Raw genomic sequence first — 21,333 nt, forward strand, 5'->3', positions numbered from 1 at the left:
CGCTTCATCCTCCGCTGCCGTTCCCTGGAAAGAAAGCACGTCGGTGTTTCCTGCCGGTTATAGTTCCTCATTTGCATTAAAGTGTCTGATTATCCAAGATGGTCCCCTCGATGATCCCGCCCCCGCCGCCTCCTGACGGGCGACGTTTTAAAATCGCGCCGCATTCATTCGTCAGAGAAGAGGAAGAAGAATCATGGAACGTTAAATAAACCTGCATTTATTTCACTCTGCATCTTAATGTGGCAGCGCGTCGTAAACAAAGACGCATGAAAGTTTAAACATGCTCGTGCACAACAGCAGAAGCTTCAGGAGGATTTATTAACGTTCACACAGTTCATTTTATAATAATCAGTCAGTTCTGCAGGTGAAACCTTTGGATGAGTTGGCTAATTATTTGTAACAGATCTGTAATGATTTGGACCAATCGATAGGTCCAACAAAAACCCAGAGGTAAGAACACACACACACACACACACACACACACAGAAAAACTGGCTCCACGTACGAAGAGTCATCAAAATGTTTTAATTGTAAATGTACAGAGTTTATGCTCGTGTGGACAAACACAGGGAGGTGAGCTGCCCTTTGTTAAAACAAGTCTCAACAACAAACTGGTGCAAAATGAAACGGAGACGAAACATCAGAGTCAAAAACAAACCAAGTGTGTAAAGCTCCTACAAGGATTTGTTTAACCGGTTATGAAACTGAATTATTTTAATATCACTGTGTCTGTATGCCCACAAGAGGAGGGGGAAGCATGGATTTCCCATCCCAGTATAAACGTTTTTAATATTGTTAGATGGCTTTTACTGATAAATGGGTTCATATTTTATGAATCTTTATTATATGAATTTTCTGAGTATTTTGATCTTCTGTAAAAACAGTTTAAAGAGATGTCACAGTGTTTTCTTCTTTCCTCTGAACCGAGGTTTCTACGACACGTGACGGTGGAGACATCACTTTCATTTCTATAAAAGAAAAGTTCCTTGTAGGAGCTTTAAAGACGTAAATATTCTGTGCAGGTGCAGTCGATACAAAGTTATTAAACTTCAATATTAAATGAAGATTGAACACAGTTGCTAAAAGGGGAAAAAGTGACATCACATGAAAATTTGATATGAAAACGGGAACAAAATAAAAGTCCTTAGTGCATTTGAAAACTTGCAAAATTATTGTTTAAATGTAATTTGCATCATTAATAAATATTACACAGGAGACGTGTCATATAAAAACGTGTAACAGGCATGAATGTTACTGTAAAAAGTTGAAAACTGCACTTTCACAGTATGAAATGAACGAGCAGGCGTAAGAACACCATCAGTAGTTTGTGTCTGATGCCGACCTGCAGGTCAACTTTACATTTGAATGGTCAGTTGCATATTATCATCTCACACAGGATCCTCGTGTGTCGGTAAAGCATTTCACCTCTAGTGCATATACACATGTGTAGAAGACCCCCGGCTGCCGAGAGCAGAACCTGAGCAGATGATGTAGATCTCCAAACGTTGACTTGAGGAAAAACAAAGAGAAACAAATGTACTTCGTGATCTAACGGATAAATCCAAAGGTCTTTGTAGTTTTCGATGCAGCATCTCAACAACAGTGGTCTTTAAAAAAAATCCCAGAGGAGACTTTCCTCCTCCAGCAAATAATCAGCCCCCCCACAGTGTTCTGCATTGATCTGATTAGGTTCCTGTTGTTGTTGCAGCGTTTCGCTCCCGAGTGGGTTTGTAAGTCAGTTGCAGTTCCACGCTGAGCCACAAGGTGCAGAGGCAGCTCCCTTTGTAAATATCTGACCGAAGCTACGACGGAGAAACACGTCCTCATCCTCATCATCATCATCATCATCATCATCCTCATCATCCTCGCTCTGAAATTAGTCTTTAAATTGTTGTTTTCGTGAATCATCACATCAACGCGGACAAAAAGAGCCTGTTGACGAAGTTTGTCCATCTAATGCAGCGGAGGAAGGAACCATGAGTTCCATGTTCCACCGTCCTCTGATCCATGAAGATCATCAGAACCCTTTGTGTTTAGTTGTCAGTGTTTTGTCCTCCGGGGACATGAGGACGTGTCATCTTCCAGTTCATACACAGGTCCCTTGATGGTGCACGGTGTGTTTGCGATGCTTGAGTCCGAGGCCTCGGTCCTTAAAGTCCATCGCTCGCTGTTGCGATGCGTCCACCAGGGCGCTGGCTATAGCGATACCTAGAAACCAAGAAAAACAAACCAGTTAAAACAAACCAGTTAACCAAGAAATATATGAAATGATGTTTCAGATGAATTTCCATTCAAAGCGCTGAGAAAACTAATAACATCCTGTTGTCTATTAAACGTTTGCAGATCACCTGTAAATCCTGTTTCCTCCATTAAAGAGGAAACATGTGGAGAACCACAAGGTTCTGTTGTGGGAACCCTTTTGGTTTTTAATTACAAACACTGTTAAGAGATTATAAGAAAATATTTTACATGTTTAAATATTAAGCATGAAGGATAAATTGAACTGGTGAAGGAGAAAAGATTTCATATCGTCAAACCACCTCCAACAGACATAAAACATTATTCTTGATATGTGTATAAATAAAGATTTGAAAATACAAGACGCAGTGAACCAACAAATTATATGTGATGTAAACTCAGATATAAAGACTGGAGGTACAAAGTGGAGTCCCACCTGGTGCTATGTGGGACTCAGGTACCTTGTGGATTATTCCTAAAGCACTTAAATCATATGAAATGGCTCCAAACATACAATTATTTCTGAGGGCCACAGAAAAGGTTGGAATGGAAGAAAGCAACAAGGTGAAACTCTGCTGAACGTTGTGAGAAGTCGGTGAGAAGTCGGTGTGTGACAGGCGGAGACACATCCTCCGAACCGACGTCTCGTCACAACATCCGAACGGTTTGTTCTCCCCAGCCCGTGTTGTCTGGACTCAGCCACTGAAGCGTATCCACCACCTCCCCGTCTCCTCCTCTCTCCCTCGTCACACCTTTTGAAAGCAACTTCAGTGTCGGGTGTTGGACTCACTCCTCACAGCGGGGCTCAGACAGAACGGGCCGGATGCACCAAGGCATCAGATGCCTCACAGCTTTGTGTTTCCTTGGCAGCGGTTGCTGTTGTTAATGTGGATTTAGAGTCATGGCAGCTGGAGCTGTGAGTGCAGCTCGTCATGTCTCCCCCCCCCCCCCCCCGACAACCGTGGGCCTGACAATGCATGGTCATTACAGCGAGCGCTCAATCTGCCAGCGAGCAGGAGCCAAATAAACAAAACAGGAAATCTGCTGTGCTCTTGATATGATTTGGATGCAGGACGGTTTCAGCATTTCACACTCAAGTGATTCTTGGGATTTTTTATTTTTTCCGAGGGTGGAAAGGGGGGAAAGCCGATTACACGGCCGCTCAGCGTGTTGCCTGTGTGTGTGTACGTGACTGTGCAGGTTTATGTGAGTGGCTGTGTAAATACTGGGGGTGCGTGCATGCACCTGTGCACGTTTTTGCAAAGTTCTGCCACAGGAAGCCACGAAGACGGAGATGACGGCCAGCGTTAGCAACATGTGCTCCCTTCATTCAGAGCGATGGAGGGGAGGTGGACAGCAGCACCTGCTCTGTTGGAACACGGCTCATTATGGTTGTTTGTTTCTCTTTGGCAGCGGCTGTATAGGTGTGTGTGTGTGTGTGTGTGTGTGTGTGTGTGTGTGTGTGTGTGTGTGTGTGTGTGTGTGTGTGTGTGTGTGTGTGTGTGTGTGTATGTGTTTACTCTAGATTTGGCTTTTTGTTTCTCTGGTAATTTGCAATATGGTCCAAACGCCAGCAGTGCTTGTTTGCCAATGTTCTTTATAATTCCAGAGTTAACTCACCTTGGTGGGAGTTTGCAGTGAAACCAAAAATTAAACAAAACACGAAGCGACATCAAGCTGTTGAGCAGAACATTTAAACATGACTCAGAATAAAATCTACAGACGTCACCAGGACATGTTTTATTGGTCAGGAGAGAATTTGAGTGGTTCAGTTGTCAATGTGAATTTAAAACGTCTGATTTGCAGCTTTAAAGCATCAAAGACATAATCCAGACTGATCATATGCTAAAGTAAAGGATTAAAGAAATGATTGATAGATTATTAAAAGTAAAGAAAAAGACATTTCAGGCATTTTCTAACTTAATCTGATCAGACAAAAAACTTTCTGAAAGTGAGAAGCAGATATTTTATATCAGTAACATCATCCCAACAGGAACCTGGTTTACAGCCACGATACTTTACAAACATACACACGGGAGCCTGGTCGATTTATCATGTTGCCGTTATGAGTTTTCACAACCATAGATATATAATATTAATAATATACAAACTTTTTTACAGAATGAAAGATCAGAAAAGATGTTAAATGTTTATTTTCTAAAGGCATTTAGACCTGATGCTACGTGTTTGAGGAGGAAGAAGAAGGAAAGAAGGGAGGAAGTTTGCCGGGTTTTATTGTTTTCATGACATTTAGGGAAACAGCAACGATTCATAATAAAAACCAAATGTTTAAGGTATCAAATGATTTGAATTTCACGTCTCTATCTTCTTAAGAGGCTGAGAAAGTAACGTTTTTGCTCTTCAGAAGCCTTCAGGTTTTAGAAGGTTGTTTTCTAGAGGTTGTAGAATGAGGTTTTAATCACCGCCTTCAGTCTTCATGTGTTGAAGTTCTATGTATTTCGTTGTATTTGTTTTTTATTATATAGAAATGTACAATAAAGTTTATTGTTCAGCTGTAAAATATAGATTCATTGGGTTAAAAACTCTCTAATATTGGTCGTGTGTCTGGCTCCAACGATCCACATCCCTCCGGCTCTCGTACAAACCAGTCCACGCGATTTCAAACTCCAGTTTTCAAAATACCTCCAAATGAAAAAGACTTGGAAAAATTCAAATATGGAAAGATAATTGATTCTCTAACGTGACGTCTGAATATTCCCTTCATTCAAAATGGCTTTCACCTTTGACAAATTGCCTTCATAAGTGTGTTGATTTTTCCGGGTGAACACACACGTCTCCATTTGCAAAATTAAATTGGTCAAAAGTAATCAAATCACGCTGCAGGTGAGTGCGAGTGCTCGTTTGCTGTCGTGGCGACGGGGAGCGTTAATGTGATTGTTCTGTCAGGTGAGTTGACGCATCATTAACACACACACACACACACACACACACACACACACACACACACACACACACACACACACACACACACACACACACACACACACACACACACACACACACACACACACACACACACACGCACACACGCACACCTATCCTCCCTCCTCCTGATCCACTAATGGGGTCATTAGCAGGAGACAAAATTCCCCAGGAAAACGAATGGGCACCGGTGCGATGTGGAAACTGGGACTGGAGCTGAGAAACATCTGTGACGGGAGGAGCCCGCTCGCTCGCCCCGTGACAAACCTCACGCCTCCTTCTCTTCCTCACATCAAAGTGCCGCTGCTGACGCTGGGCTTTGCCCTCGATGAAGGCGCCGGGGACGGAACCCTGAAACCAGTATAATAACAAACAGAGAACACACCTCGGCAGCGTCTGTTCCACAAAGCCAAGGAAAATCAAAGTCAGTCAAACAGCAACACATTGATATTCAAATATTTATACGTCTGCGCGGCACTGATTCCAGGTTTTAGACGACCAGTAAACATGACACACAACCACGGCGGCTTTGATGTTCCAATGTAAGATTCAGGTTTGATCCCGACTAACCAGGATTCATTAATAGAACATGGCAGCCTGTGGTAGGATGTCTCCTCGAGCCTGTTTGAAGAACGCACAATGAAGAATATCCTCAAATTACCTGATATTTATATTTTAAAATCACCCAAAAACACATGGATGTGATGGAAGAGAACAACAAAGAAGAAGAAGAAGAACGTCGCCAGAAACCTGAGGCAGAAAGAGTGTGATGTATATGATTAAATCATTTAGAAGCTGCTGTGTTATACATCAGGAAGTCCTCGAGTCGATCAATATCGTCCTGTCAATCATTTTTGAAGCAGGTTACTGGTTTGAACAAGAAACTAAAGGATAAGAACACAGCAGGATTCTGGGAAATTTAAAATCTCTGCTTGAACATCAGAGAAACGTTCATCACGTCATCATCTGTCCATCACCTTGATCACGTGTGTTTTCCTTCCACTTCCCCCTCGGTTTGTTCGGGGGGGAACCAGGAGTGTGTTTATCAAACCATCCGACGACTTATTGCCTCCTCCTCGCTGCGGCGATACGCTCATCTGGTTTAGTGTCTGAGGAGGCGTCACCATCAACTGTCTCCATCCCCCACTGCACTCGTTTAACATCAGAACTTATCTCCTGCTCCGTCTATTTCTGTTTTCAACTTTCTATGTATTTCTAAGAACAAATCGTACTTCTAATCCCCTTAATGCCTCTTTTTTCATTCTCTGCTCTATTTTTTACTCACAAAGACTTTCTACATCTTACGGCACCTGTATGTCCCCCCCCCACCCCCGCTCTGATATTCCCAGGTCTATCTCTGCTGCTGAATAGGCAGATTAGCGGTGGAGGAGGCGGCTGTGAATGCTTCTTTGCCTCTGTCTCTATTGACCCACAGTCTAAGCTGGAGCGAGGCTGAGAATGAAATGTAGTCGCTCCCTCTCCAGCCTCAACAACACAGCAAACTGGGAGTGTGCAGCCTGGTGAATCCATTAAAACCTGATTGAGTCCCATTTCATATGAAACAATATGAAACTCAAACAACGGCAGCTGCAGGAGGCGGCGATAGAAAGACGTAGAAGCGTCAGGAGGAAAATGAATTGAAGCAGAGGCTGTGGGAAATAACAACCCCCCCCCAACAGTCACTCTCTTCCTCCTGCTCCGTCCGTCATGTGACTTCAAATCAGTCAAACAGCGGCTCAGGGGTCAAGCAAGTCGCTCTGGGAGACGGGCACCGTGTGCGAGTCCTCCACCACAATTTGGCCGACGACAGCTGTCAGCCGCCGCGTCGCCTCCAACCCGCTGTAATTTCCTGGTTGAATTATTGGGCCAAGAATCCTTCACAAGACATTTTTTTTTGTATTACTGTAGAATTTGATTTGCAGTAAAACGGAGCACTTAGTGTGTCATCGAGATCTTTTATTTAAACACGATTGCGTTTCCGTTCTCCAGGTCAGACGGAAGAACAATAACGTACGAGAGCTCGTTCACTTCTGCAGCTTCTAATCTCATCACACAGTTTGAGTCTCGGAGCTGAGACAAAATAATTAAAAAAATGCATCTGTGCTGCTTTCAAAACTCTAAAGTATGAATCTGAGGAAAGGTTCAGCAAGATAAAAAACATGGGTCTCCTGTTATGCCTTTAAACATGGGGGGTGTCCTGCTTGCTGTGACTTCTCTGCCTCATGATGACAGGCCTCAGCTAGTAGCTGTGGACGCCGCCATGTCTGCTTGAAGGAGAAGTTCCACACGTCGGCATCTTTGTATTCTCGAATCAGACCAAGTTTGCCGTCACACAATTTATTTTCTTCCCGAAAAACGTCACGTGGACGTTCACGTACTCACAGATTAGGAAAGTATGACAGTATAAACAGAGTGTTTAATAACTGAGATCTGATTCTTTGCTGAACATCAACCTGCAGTGAAACTGCTCTTTCCTCCGATGTGTGGAGGCCTGATTACAAATCGTGTTTCTTGGTCTGAAGCCTGAGAAGATGGAGAAAGACAGAGGAGCAGTGGAAGAGGAACATGGGTTTGGATTCTAGAAGCTGAGAATCTCAAGCTGGAGCTGGAGTTTGTTTTTTGCTTCTTTTGAAACCAACACGCGTGTTTTCTCTCTCTCTCTCTCTCTCTCCCTCTCTCTCTCTCTCCCTCTCTCTCCCTCGTTCCTACATACAAAGGGTCAGTTCGTGGTAACACCTCAGGAGAGCCTTGCAGAGAAGGACTGGACGAAAACAAAGAGCCGGAGCTAAAACAGGCTCGCTCATCGAGGATTCCTCTTGAAGTGCGGGTGGGCGGAGCTCGCCCGCAGTGACTTGGCGTTCATACATGCTAACATCAATGGAGGGCTGCTTGTCTGACCCCACGCACACCGTCTCTGGGGAGGAGGAGGGTGGGCGGATGCAGGGAGGAGAGGAGCGAGGGAGCAGGAGTGGATGAAGGGTGGATGGGTGGGTGGGCGATTTTATTTATTTCATTCTAAAGCCCAGACTCTGTGAGCTCCCTGGTGTTTTTGAAGTTGTATCATGTGTTTACACGCTCACATGCATCATCGCTTGTGTTTGCATGTGGGAGTCCATCTGATCACACACACACACACACACACATGAACCAGCATCGACTCCGGGCTTCAAACACGGGTAACGACGGCGATTCCATTGATTCGATGAGAAAAACAACAGAGGAGCCCGGACATCCCCCAGAGAGCCGCCTGCCGAGAACTGATGAGCCACTTATTGGACCTAATTCCTTGAAAATGAGTCGGCCGCTGCTGTGATGAGCTTCATGTCCACAACATCGGCTGGAGGAGAAAACACCTCCACTGCTTTAAATTCTGATCCATCAATCTGTGTTCAAACTGTTTAAATGCCCTTAAACTGATTTGATCTGCAGTCTGGTCTCAACCTAAAATTGCAGCGCTGGCCTTCTGCTAATGATAAGAAGAGTCGGGAGCTGAATGTTAAGTCATTTGATGTTGGAAAAGTTCTGCTACCCAAAGGCAGAGCCGGGTTTGAGGTCAGGTTTGGACTGTTGCATCAAACTGGTTCAGTTTGGGACATTCACCTCCACCAATGAGGTTTCATCTTTTTCTCACTGATTACGCAAAAAGTGCTTCGCCGATTTTCTTGAAACTTGGTGGAAAGGTCGAACACGGACCTAGAAATGTTGGTGTCGATATTGAATATTGATTGTATTCAATGTTGTCACAGTTTTAGTTCCATGTCTAAATCTTGGTGACAGCTTAGAGAGACTGAAATCTTCAAAATCACAAAATGTGACTTAAAGGATAAAATCTGATTCACTCGAGTGTTTTAAGTTACATTAGGAAATTAATGCATATCAGGTTTTGTTCAAGTTGTTTTCATCTTAGAATTAAAGTAAAAATGAAGTGATTCTTACACAGGTTGTAAACACACCACTAGTTCTTCTGTACTCTTTACACTCACTCTTTAATTTTGTTCATGTAAACACTCCTTTATTATTGATTCAAATCAAACATTAGCTTTTTACTTCTACATTTATTTGGTTGTAAACCTGTATTAATGCCGATCGAGGTTATGTGTAAAATGTTATACATCAGAAAAACAAACTATGAAGACCTGGGTTGTGAAGACAATCCCTCGGTTCTATTCACCGTTCACATCTCGACTTTCTGTCACATTTCAACAAGCTCAGGACGTTGAAAGTCAACATTCGTTGAGCCACTACATCCGTGAGGAAAGTTCAGTGTGTTTGGAATAAAACCTTTTATAAATTAGAGATTTACTTTATATCAGAGTCTTTCTCTGTCATTTACTGGACCTCGTTTCGTTCTTAATGGACTATTACATATCTTTTCATTTTAAAATCCTGATATTTACCTCTGGAGGCAACAAAGTTAGATTTTCTCTCTTTTCATTCTCACGCACCCTGAAGCTTTTCATTCCCGGTCCCCCAACCACCCCCCCACCCCCAACACCCCCCCTCTCTCTCAGGCTTTAGTTTCCACAGTTTAATATAAAAGCTCCTTCCAGCTCCGACAATTCTTTTCTTGCAAAACACTTCATTTTCCGTCTGTTTCCTCCGTCAGGTGCTTTGTGTGTTAAAGCCGTTTCCTCCCGCCTGGAGGAGCCGAGGCCTCTCACACCTGCTCCGGTTACACACCGTCCACCGGGCAAAGAGCAGAAACTACCCACGGACAAACTGACAGCGGCCTCCCAGAGACAAGCTGCAGGGGGAACAAGGAGAACACAAAGACGGAGCGGTCTGGGACTAAATGCATCGGTGTGAGGGATCGTCTGAAGTGGAAGACGAGCCGGAGGGGGGGAGAGGATTGGCCTCGTGCTGACGGTGCAGAACTCGCCGGGCCTCGGTCAGGGGTCTGTGAGGAAGTGCTGCTGACTTTTCAGTGATTTCTACGGCTGAAGCGACAGGGGGGGGGGGTATCGTGTGTCGTCCGCCTATAGCAGCAACATGAGCTCAGACGCTGGAAAGTCAGGATGTGTCAGCGAGAGGAACAATTGATCGGACAGTGGGAAACCAGGCGGCTCCGACCACATCAGTCTTTACCAAGCTGCCGTGTGTCGTGACTTTCTGTGAACACTACGTTACTGCACATCACCGTGGAAACGCGATTGGGAACACGATTTGATTCTATTGGCAGCACATTGTGAAAGTTGCTGATCTGCACATTTTCTGTCATGTTTCTCTGCTTTCTGCATTTGCCCTGCGAACGTCTATTAAACCCTGAGGTCGACCCTGACGACGCAGCTACACAACATCCAGACACGTTCGACCATGTCTCAGACAGCCTGAGATTCAAGGAGCTGTTGTTTGAAAGCATCTCTGTCTTTTTCCACATCGCTGAGCAGCTGAAAACTGTTGAACTTGTAAAAACAACACAGTGTGGACTCTGTGTTTGTGAGTCTACAATGAAATGTGGGATTTCTTTATGGTGCAAACAGCTGAACAACACACAAACAGAGAAAGTTGACATTTAAAACTGAACATGTCGGACCTGAGTGTTCAAAATCAAATAATCTGATTAGAATATGTTAAAGTAAGTGGAATAAAGTTAAGTACAAACCTAAATGTATTTAAGAAGTACATAATATTTTAACATATTTATGACTTTTAAAGCCTAAAACTCAGATGATTGAATGTTAGACAGTTTTTAGATTTAAACAAAGAAAAAGAGACGACTACAAATGTTTGCACTGTGTGTGTGTGTGTGTGTGTGTGTGTGTGTGTGTGTGTGTGTGTGTGTGTGTGTGTGTGTGTGTGTGTGTGTCGTACCACACTGTCCAGGCGGAGGTGTTCCAGACGGGACTCTGGGCAGATACAGCAGCACCGTCAGAACACCTGCTCTGCTCCCCCAGCACGGCTCCATGGCGATGGGCTTCGGCAACGCCTGTACACACAAAAATTAATCATTTTTAGTGGGAAATCCATTGAGTAAAATAGAGAAAAATTATATATATAGTATATAAATAGATATTATTTCTCCCATCTAGCAAACATCAGACTCCAGAGCTCCAGCCACACTGCCCAGACGCCTGCTGCCACCTCCCCCAGGATCAGAGCTCCCAGCTGGGGGAGGCAGCCTGACCTGCAGCCTGCGGAGCGCCACCTGCTGTGCAGCTGATGTAAACAGGTTGGAGACTCTTTCGCTCTTTCCACGCACCGAGCTCACATGTTGTGATTCCACAGTCCACATGCACCGTCGGAGATTTCCTCATTTATATCCATAAAGATCCTGTGTGCCTCTGTGGCACCTCGTTCCATTAGCATCCCATAAAGCCTCAGCTGAAGTCAGCTCTGTATTCAAAGCAATGAATCTAAATAAAGATGGACGACGCGTCTCTGCTTCCTCTCATTGTACGAAAATGAAGCGAAAACAGCCGGGATAGACTTAGATTAGATTTAGGTTTCTTACTTTGGTCAATGTTCCATTATGCTAACACGGAGGAGGCGGGGTTTGGAAGATATACTGCAGCCAGCCACTAGAGGGTGAACAAGAAGATTTGGCGTCAATTTTAAGTGCTGCTAATTGACTGTTTATACAAATGGACGTAGACTCCAGGTCCGGAAATCAAAGCAGAGGGGCCTGAAATGTGTATTCTCTCTCTGACCAGCAGGGGGCGACTCCACTGATTGTTTCTTTAGAAGTCTATGAGTCTACGTCTCACTTTATAACGTCAGTCAACATTTTCCGAAGGTGTTTATGTCTCAATAGATCATATCGTATGTATTGGGGGGGTGATTGACAGCTATACTATCCAATGGGTGCAGGTGGCAGGTGTAGGTGGGCGTGTGTCCTCGAGCTGTTAGTCAAGCTCCACCCCCTGCTCCTCCAAATATGGTTACTTCTGGTAACCAAGATGGCGCTGAACAAAAGGTCAAAGCGTCACAATGGTATTTGGAGCCGTCACGTCGTATAAACATATACTAATAATGTTATTAATCATGAACCTTAAATCCCTTCAACTCTAATTATCTCTTATATACATGGGACCATATGTACGGTGTGGTACCGCTGGGACTCGTTGTATATAACGTGTCTCTTATAGAGTCTCATATCATCTAATGGCTGCGATCCAGTTTCCTCACATCTGAGAGGAGTCACTGAGGTATTGATCAGATTTGACCCTCAGGCCACAGCGTAGCCACAGAGGTCACAGAGATGAACCCTGTTTATTACTGAGGTCTGTTGGGACGGACACACACACACACACACACACACACACACACACACACACACACACACACACACACACACACACACACAACCAGGTTGACATTAGCTTGCTTCCTTCTCGTCATTAACTTCACACTGAAGTGAACAACATGGATTCCTGCAGAGCGACGAGTCAGATAAAGATCAACTCAGTTTATCTTCTGTGAGACGCATTAAAAACACCAAGTAAAAAAAAATACATCAGTGAACTTTGTTTTAAAAATGCATTTCTCCTCTGTTACCTGCAGGGAGAGAATCCATGAGTTACCTTGATTTATAATAAATCTGAACCTGAGCTGAACTAAACTCAAAAGACCCGAGCGTCTGAAAGAGAAATAATGGAATTTTTATTGTTTCAGGTGATTTGGTTTTTCTGTTACATGAAATGAAAACTAACCAGAGTCAGTAGAGCTCAAATATCTGCCAAGGCCCAACACTTCCCTTAAATTTAATTAATCCGCACCAAACTGCAGGCGCTCGTATATCACTCCTCTAAATATTACATTTAACAATTTAAAACTCATGTTCATCCCCCTTTTTTTTTTAAAAACACCTTTTATTTCAAAATCTAAAGTGGATACAATTCTAAAATCAAAATCAAATAAACACTTTAGTTCTATTTTCCTGCTTTTTAAATTCTCTTTTCTTTGGTAAACACCAAAATAATCCAAAGATAAACGAAGTGAACCTGAATCTTCATGTGTCGCGTCGGGAGTAAATGATGAGGCAGAGTCAGAGTGAAGTGACGACGCTAAGAGCTTTGTCTGGCTGCGTTCCCAAAGTAATCCCAGTAAGTGTGTGTGTGTCTGTCTGTGTGTGTGTGTGTGTGTGTGTGTGTGTGTGTGTGTGTGTGTGTGTGTGTGTGTGTGTGTTTGTGTGTGGGAGAGAGAGAGGGGGAGAGAGAGAGAGAGAGAGAGAGAGAGAGAGAGAGAGAGAGAGAGAGACAGAGAGAGAGAGATCACAGTGTCTCTCTCTCTCTCATTTTATTTATATATTTTAAATATCAAGTGCCACTTAAGCCCATGAAACGGTTTCTGCTGACTGGGAACAAAGTAGAAATTGGCTCCTTGGCAATACTCAGCGTTTTCAGCCCCTTGTTCTCGAAAGGACGACTGGAAATAATCCAGAGAGGTTGTTGTTTGTTGCCCTGCAGGTTTTTTTTATTGGTTTGAGGCCGTTGTTATTTCTATTTAAAATTTGAGATAACTGCAGTTGTGTTTGGAGCTGAGGCCAGATGCTTCCAGTGAAAAGCAAATAACTCGGTGAAATCAGCTCCGCGAAATCAGTTCCGCGGCTGGAATGAAAACCTGGTTCATCATGATATGATAAATAAAGGTTCATCTGAAGCCTGTGGACCAATAAACAGTTTAATCCACAACTAACATGAAGTTTTAGGCAATTATGAAGTTTAGATTCTTATCCATTAGTGAGGAGTCGATATGAAAACTGTGCTAAAGCTGCTTTCAGACTCAAACTCCAGAAAATTTCCATTTTCCATGAATTTGTGTTTCACAATCTGTCCTGTTTGCATCAACAACAATAACAACCCCCCCCCCCCGTTACGCTAATGAGACGTCTCTCGTGATTGGCTGTGGCTTCACGCTGCCGCTCCGTCCGTCGGTTCCTCTTTTCATTCACGGTGAATAACAAACTGAGATGTTGTGGAGGAGCGAGGTCATTTCAGTAACTCTCACCTCGGCAGTTTCCTTCCTCCTCTCACTTCCTCCTCTCGTCTCTAGTTCTCGCCTCAAATAAAAACAGTCGTTGGAACACTCGTCCCATTTTTGTCCGCGGGACAAACAAAGTGGTGAATTGAGTGTTTCGAGGTGAAGGGGGGGGGGGGGCAGAGCTGCATGATGGATACATTCTCTCACACCACAGGAAATTGAGCCAGAAGTTTCTCCTCCTCTGAAAACTACTGTTTATCCGTTCTTCCTTCTCTCTTATCTTTCTTATTTTCAGCTTTCACCGAGTTTCTGTTCTGCTCTGACATCACAGCTGTAAATTCCAAATTCAATCATCCGAATAACTGGTGGACAGCAAGCGAGGCATGAAAATACAATCTACTGAGAGAAGAACAGAGACATAGACTTTAAATATAGATGGAGGGTGTGACATCTCTTTTGCCCCTAGTGGCTGGCTGCAGTATAAGTTATATACCCTGCCTCCTCCATGTTAACAGATGTGACATGGACCACACTACCTGATACAAAATATCTCTAAAGTCTCTAAAGTAACGTGTTTGGCCGGAAACATGTGAGATTATACCGGTGAAATCTAACAACGTGGCTGAAGGTCAGGAGACAAACACTCACAGAAATACACATAATAACAGAGAAGAAGAAGAAGAAGAAGCGTCTGTGAAATCACCTCCGTCCTCTAAACTCTCTGCTCGCCTCCTCACTTGCACTTTCCCCACATTGTCCTTTACAATCTTCGCTGTCGGGCTTCTCCGTCTTCACCATTACTTCCATGACTCAGTCCGTCTCGTCCTCCTAATGGCCTCCTCTCCCTCCCTCTCTCTCTCTCTCTCTCTCTCTCCGTCTGTGTGTCTCTCCATTCCGTTCTGTCTCTTTTTGTCTGTCACAAACACTCGCTCGAACTGAGCTGGACCGTCAACACACGGCAGCACAGACACAAGCTGCGTTTCCACAGCCTGAGTTTCTTCTGATTTGTTGATTTACTGGTCAAACGATGTCTAGACCACAAGGTTAGAACTGGGATGAATTTGGCTGCAAAGGTTTTTAAAGTCGACTTTTCAATGACGACGGTAAATTTCCGTGCTCGAGCTTAATGTCAAAACACCGTGGTGTCATTGAAACAGTTTTATTGAGCCGAGATGTCTAAAGAACATTTACTTTGCAACTAAATGTGGCTCGATTTTATCCCAGAGACTATTCAGATTATTCTGACCCAGACAAAAACATGTGAAAATCTTAAAAAGTGCAGAAACCACACGCTTAATCTGCGTGTTATTCAAACACAATCCCCCGAGATCACAGCCTCTAGAAGTCAGATATCAGGTGCATCTTCTGAAACGAAACCGCGTCTTATCTTTGTTCACATCAATAAAAGCCCGGGGCTCAATCTCAGCGCGCAGCAGGATCTTTGTTCTGCTCATTGTCTGCATGTTACACTCTTAATTCGTCTGCAAGGGGCGAAGACGTGACGTGTAAACAGATATAGATCTGAATCAGACTATTATTAGATCTGCTTGAAACATCTGTAAAGTTAGAAGCAGCTGTAACCTCAAGGATAAATTAAGTTATATTATTTTTTTATTGGCTGTGAAGGCAGAAACATTAAAGTTTGAGAGGCTCTATGGCATGAAAGTGGTTTTATAAATTAACTTTTCTCACCTTTTGTGTTAATTCGTGCAAAGGAAAAATATCTCAAATTACAATTAAGTTGAATTATTGAGGAAATGATGATCCAGAGGAGAGAAAAACAAACATCTGGAGGTTACTTCGGGTTCTTCATTCTCCCTGGTGGCATTTTAAAAGGCTTCAAACTGACACGAAGGGCTCAATGCTGGATTGTGTGGCTTTGAACGAGACTTAACCCCCGACTGGCCTCCGTGTCCAACACGTCTCGGGCCGGCGCGCACACGTGGGAACACACACGTACATAAACACGGCGTTGCTCTCCGACCCCCGAGGTGTGGAGAGTGGCCGCCCCCCCGCCGTGCCCTCCTTAGCCGATTAGACTGGCCATGCATGTCCCCCCCCCCCAGGGCAGAAAACTGTCGTGTCCAATCCTCCCTCCATCTAAAACCCCATTTTCCCATTTCCTCCCTTCTCTGTCTGTCTGTATCTGTTGCCGAGCTCCGCGGGGAGTCTGCAGGATTGAGAGGAAATGGTTCTGATCAGGGAGCGAGACAGATTGAGAGTGTGTCTGTGCATGTGTGTGTGTGTGTGTGTGTGTGTCTACGAGTGTGTGTGTGTGTGTAGAGCACAGTCGTATAAGTGATATAACATGTCTGGTGGAAACATGTTTTTTTTATATTTCTGAACGGAAGGATTTTGTGTTAATGTCACTTCCACACATTTTGCACTGACGCTGCTGCTACAACCACATCAGGTGATTACCTGGAGCCCAGTTTGAGACGGGGAAGTGAGCTGTAACTATGTCATCCCACTAATTCAGAACCACTGAGCACCGCCCACGACCTCTGACCTTCCCAGCGAGCAAACTACAGCGTGTGTCGTTTCTTCCTCGTGGCATTTGGAAAAGAGATTTTCTTTTCTTTTTTAATGAATAAAAGGAGGAAAAAAGAGCAGTTTGCCATTTACATTCAGACTCAGTTCCGAGTGAGGAGGGGAGATGACGGAGGGAGAAGCATGTTTGAGGTGTTTCTAAGAAAAAAAAAGAAAATCCCTCCGAGCTTTGAGAGTGAGAGGAGATTTTCCGGCGCAAAGTGGTATCTTTATCCCTATAATCAGAGAGATCCAACGGGAGATGTTTTGAGCCGCGTCCCTTCTCCTCCTCCTCTTCCTCTTCCTCTTCCTCTAATCTCCATAAAAAGCTGCAGAGCCTCTTGTCTCAGAAAGTTTGTTTCCATCTAAAATAAGTAAATACAAAAAAAGCCTCTGCAGGCCGTGCACCAACGTTATCCACACAACAACTACATTTAAAATGCATGAAGAACCTGACGCAGGGATTTATGTGAGGAGAGGGGAGGAGGAGCAGGAGAAGCAAGGGGAGGAAGAGGAATAGAAAGGAAGAGATGGAATCAAGGAGAGGAGATGAGGAGGAGATGCAGAGGAGAGATAGAGATAAGAAGAGACAGAAAGGAGAAGAGGAGGAGAGGAGGGGAGAAGGAAATAAGTGGGATGGAGAGGGAGGAGAAGAGGTGATGAGGAATAAACAGATGTGAGTGAACATTAAGAAAATATAAAAGAATTCAAGGGACGGAAGAAAGGGAGGAAGGGAGATAAAGACAGAGGGTGAGAGGAGAGGAGAAGATGAGCAGACCAACTGAGACAAAGAGAGACGGAGGGGAAGAATGGACACGAGGGAAGGAGAGAAGGAAAGAGGAGGTGATAGTGGATGAGAGCAGATGAATGAAGGAGAGGAGAAGAGAAGAGGAGAAGGAAGGACACAGAGGGAGAGATGATGAGAGAGAGGAAGGATGACAGGACTGGAATCAGGAGAAGATACAAGGAATGACACACACACACACACACACACACACACACACACACACACACACACACACACACACACACACACACACACACACACACAGACACACACACACAGAGGAACTGAGATCCAGTGTCAGGTTGAATCAGGCCTTCGCTCTGAGAGCCGGGCCTCATCATCATCACTGCAAATTATTTACAATTTTCATCGATAGATTCTGCTGACACACACACACACACACACACACACACACACACACACACACACACACACACACACACACACACACACACACACACACACACACACACACACACACACACACACACACACACACACACACACAGAGGAGTTGTTGTTGCACATTATTGTTTCCCACAGCCAGACACTAAACCAAATTAATCAAATTACAGACGCGGTAAATCACATCTTTCATTTTCCAAAAAGAAGAAGTCCTCCGAATCAAACATAACTCAACTGAAGCGTCAACAATCAATCCGTCTCCAGGAGGAGAATATTTACTGGAGCTCGTTATAATGTCATGAATCCCGGAAGAAGTCAAAGAAATCAAGCCTGCACAAAGAAGCAACGTCATGAAACGAGTGTTTATAATATGTCATCATAATATTTTGTGTATAAATGTACGTGTCAATGCACCAACTCCCAAAATTAAACAAATGTGGAGAAAACAACGCCGTCGTAAATCGGCTTCTCCTTTGTTGTTAGTTTGAAAGAAGCCAAACGAGAGAATTAACAGAATGAAACGTTGACTCCTGGAAACCTCTCCAACCAGAATCTCTCCTCCTACACTCATCTTCTATGTCTCTCTCTCCTCCTCGCTCTCTCCTTCATGAAATGTATGTGTGAGAGAGAGAGAGAGAGAGAGAGAGAGAGAGAGAGAGAGAGAGAGAGAGAGAGAGAGAGAGACAGAGAGACAGAGAGAGAGAGAGAGAGAGAGAGAGAGAGAGAGAGAGAGATGCGTTGGATTTACATTTTAATCAGCACGTCGGTGGGCGAACAATCCTATTACTGCAAGGGGAGGACGGGAGGGCCACTTCACAACCTCTCCCTCTCTCCATCTCTTCCCCTCTCCCTCATTTAATCCCTCTATCCCTCTCTCTCTCTCTCTCTCTCTCGCTCTCTCTCTTTCTCCATGACGACAAATTAATCATCTCTCTAATGCCTCGTAAGAGCCAAACTTCTCTTTTTTTTGGCCTTAATTCAGGAGGTGGAGAGTATCTGCCATTCACCCCCCCTCCTCCTCCTCCAGACACACACACACACACACACACACACACACACACACACACACACGCACACACACACATTCACTGTCCTCTCCACCTCTCCGCCTTTCACTATTAGCGCTGGAAAGATGAATGTGTTTTCTGCTCGCCGAGGATGTGTGGCTGCATCCACATGGGAAGATACACACACAGATATGCACATGGCTGCACACACACACACACACACACACACACACACACACACACACACACTCACACTTATATATACACTCACTTGTACTGTATAAATGTACACACATGCACACACACACACACATGCACCACATAACAACGCTCCAAAGGCCATCATCATTCCTGAAAATGCTTTTTTCTCCTCGTTCAGATGCAGTATTGATGGATTACAGCGGCGGAGGTGCACATATCGATTCAGGGAGAAAAGACGAGAACAGAGAAACACACTCATTTTAAGAGGGCAGTGAAAAAAACAGCCTGAACTGAGAGAAAACGGCCTAATGAGAAAAAATACAGGTGCCGGGGACCAGACTATAGCCTGGTTCCACGTCTCTGATCCAGCACCTAGACATGCTCTCGTGGATTTAACACCCAGTCGGACGGACGGGAATTTGAATATCAGCCGAGCTCCACAGATTAACGCTTCAACACTCAGGAGGTCGATGAGGTTGAAATGAATCTTTGCTGTACGAACCGTCACAGGAGGAAGAATCACTTCACTTCAACGTCTCAGTTCTTCCCACAGACACCAGAGTGTTTCTGTTCTTTAGAGTCTAGGACAAGTACAGATGAGTTCTGTCACAGCAAAGTAGAAACACAATGTTCCTGGGTGAACTGTTGACTTGGTGTTTTGTGGCGTTTTGAGGAAATCTGACCTGAAGAGTTTCAAATTATATTTGAACTCAGAGCTCAAGTTGTCATCGCTGCTCTCACTTTCCTTTTTTCAGACCCTCACACATTTTGAAATGTTCATCTTTCTCTGCAGTGTGTGGCTCTTGTTTCTTATCTGTGGTGACATCAAGGATTCTGGTGGAATCACGTCAAACATGTTGAGCATGATTCAACAAAGCATTTCAGTATTTCATTATCAGCAGGAAATGCATTTTCTTCTAGTTTATAATGAAGTTTTTGGTTAAACTGTTAAATATCAAACCACAGTTAAATCTTCATTTCATCACTGATATCGTATCAGTTCCCAAACATCCACACGGGTCGGCTCTAAATTTGATTCATAGTCCGTGTCTCACGAACTCAAACGTTTGAGATCCACACACTGTTTATATTTCGTCCTTCAAAAAAGTTAAAGGAAAAGTGGAAGAGTGAGTCTGGACTGACAGAACCCCCCCCCCCCCACCTCTGTGATATCGACGCTGCTGTGGATCGAGTCAGTTCAAGAGAATGTGGGCTGGAAATAAAAACGTGGTTTTACGACTGTTGGTCAGAGATCAAGTGACACATCTGTTCGCTCTCTGTGAAAACGGTGAAACGTGGTGAGAAGGGTGAGATGCTCTTTAAAAAGCCGAGAACAGGAAATGTGTCCCCGACTGATAAAAGTCATTATAAAACAACCGGGGGGAGCGAAATATAAAGAACAAAAAACTGTCATAAAACGTCAGCTCCTATATTTTTATAGCTCTGCTTCCCTCCAGCGAGATATTGGTCAGTGCTGTTTCAAGGTAAATCCTCGGCTGCAGGAGAGGAAGTGAAATCACAACAGCCTCAAATCCTCTTTGGTTTCCCTCCAGGCTTCCATCAGCTGTGGTGAGATAAGTCTCCTTCTTCCTCTCGTGTCAAATAAAGCACATGAGTACGCGGCGCGGTGGGAGATTTCATGTTTTACATATATTTCCCACAAAAATAACCGTTCAAGTTGCTCTCGTCGTCACTTCTAAACCGATTAACGTGACGCTAAGTGAGAAATTGAGCGACTGCGTCATCGTTTACTGAAGTCTGTCGCTCGTCCACGTCGAAACACAAAGCCACAGTTTTTTAAAACTACAAAAACTTTAAAATAAAAGTGGATGTAGCCTGTGTCCGCGTTATATTTATTCATATCTGTGAAATGGTTTTGTTAAACTTCACTCCTACTCTTCCTCCTGTGAGCGACTCCTCAGAGAGACGGAGCGGTGGCAGAGTAAAGAACGCCGGTCGTAAAGCGTCGGTACGTTTGCTCAGCTGACGGCGCCGCAGGTGCTTCTCCTCCAGGCTCTGAAATAATGTGTGTGAGACGCTTTCTCTTATTTTTTTTTACTAATCTTTGTAATGATAAAAAGAAAGAAGACAAAACAGCCTTTTTGTTAAAACGCAAACAGAAACATGAGGAGCAAAGGGTTTGTTTTAGCCTTGTTAGTGTTGACAGAGGTGTGAGTTATTGAGTTAATAACGTGTGTGTGTGTGTGTGTGTGTGTGTGTGTGTGTGTGTGTCCAGTCGCGAGACACACACTCGGAGCCACAGGTGACTGCAGAGTAAACTGAGGCAGTGTGTGTGTGTGTGTG

The 21,333-nt window shown here is 44.1% G+C and overlaps 1 protein-coding gene and 1 long non-coding RNA gene across 3 annotated transcripts in view; one reads left to right on the top strand and one right to left on the bottom strand.

Annotated features, from left to right (window-relative positions):
* Positions 1–506: 506 nt before the first annotated feature.
* atrnl1a (attractin-like 1a) overlaps positions 507–21,333 on the bottom strand; it is a 177,626-nt gene continuing 156,799 nt past the window's right edge. The window contains exons 28-29 of one of the 2 annotated variants that reach the window (XM_034609064.1): positions 10,993–11,107; positions 507–2,208 (exon numbers count right to left, since the gene is read on the bottom strand). In XM_034609064.1, the coding sequence (XP_034464955.1) occupies positions 2,087–2,208; positions 10,993–11,107 (237 nt within the window). In that variant the 3' untranslated portion in view covers positions 507–2,086. The remainder of the gene's footprint in view (positions 2,209–10,992; positions 11,108–21,333) is intronic. The other variant, XM_034609063.1, reaches the window with a different exon arrangement.
* On the top strand, positions 19,148–20,689 carry LOC117775709. The gene is made up of 2 exons (XR_004616308.1): positions 19,148–19,753; positions 20,030–20,689. It is a non-coding gene; the product is annotated as an uncharacterized LOC117775709 (long non-coding RNA).

Source organism: Hippoglossus hippoglossus, chromosome 15, assembly GCF_009819705.1.
Source record: "Hippoglossus hippoglossus isolate fHipHip1 chromosome 15, fHipHip1.pri, whole genome shotgun sequence".
In the NCBI taxonomy this organism is placed as follows: domain Eukaryota; kingdom Metazoa; phylum Chordata; class Actinopteri; order Pleuronectiformes; family Pleuronectidae; genus Hippoglossus; species Hippoglossus hippoglossus.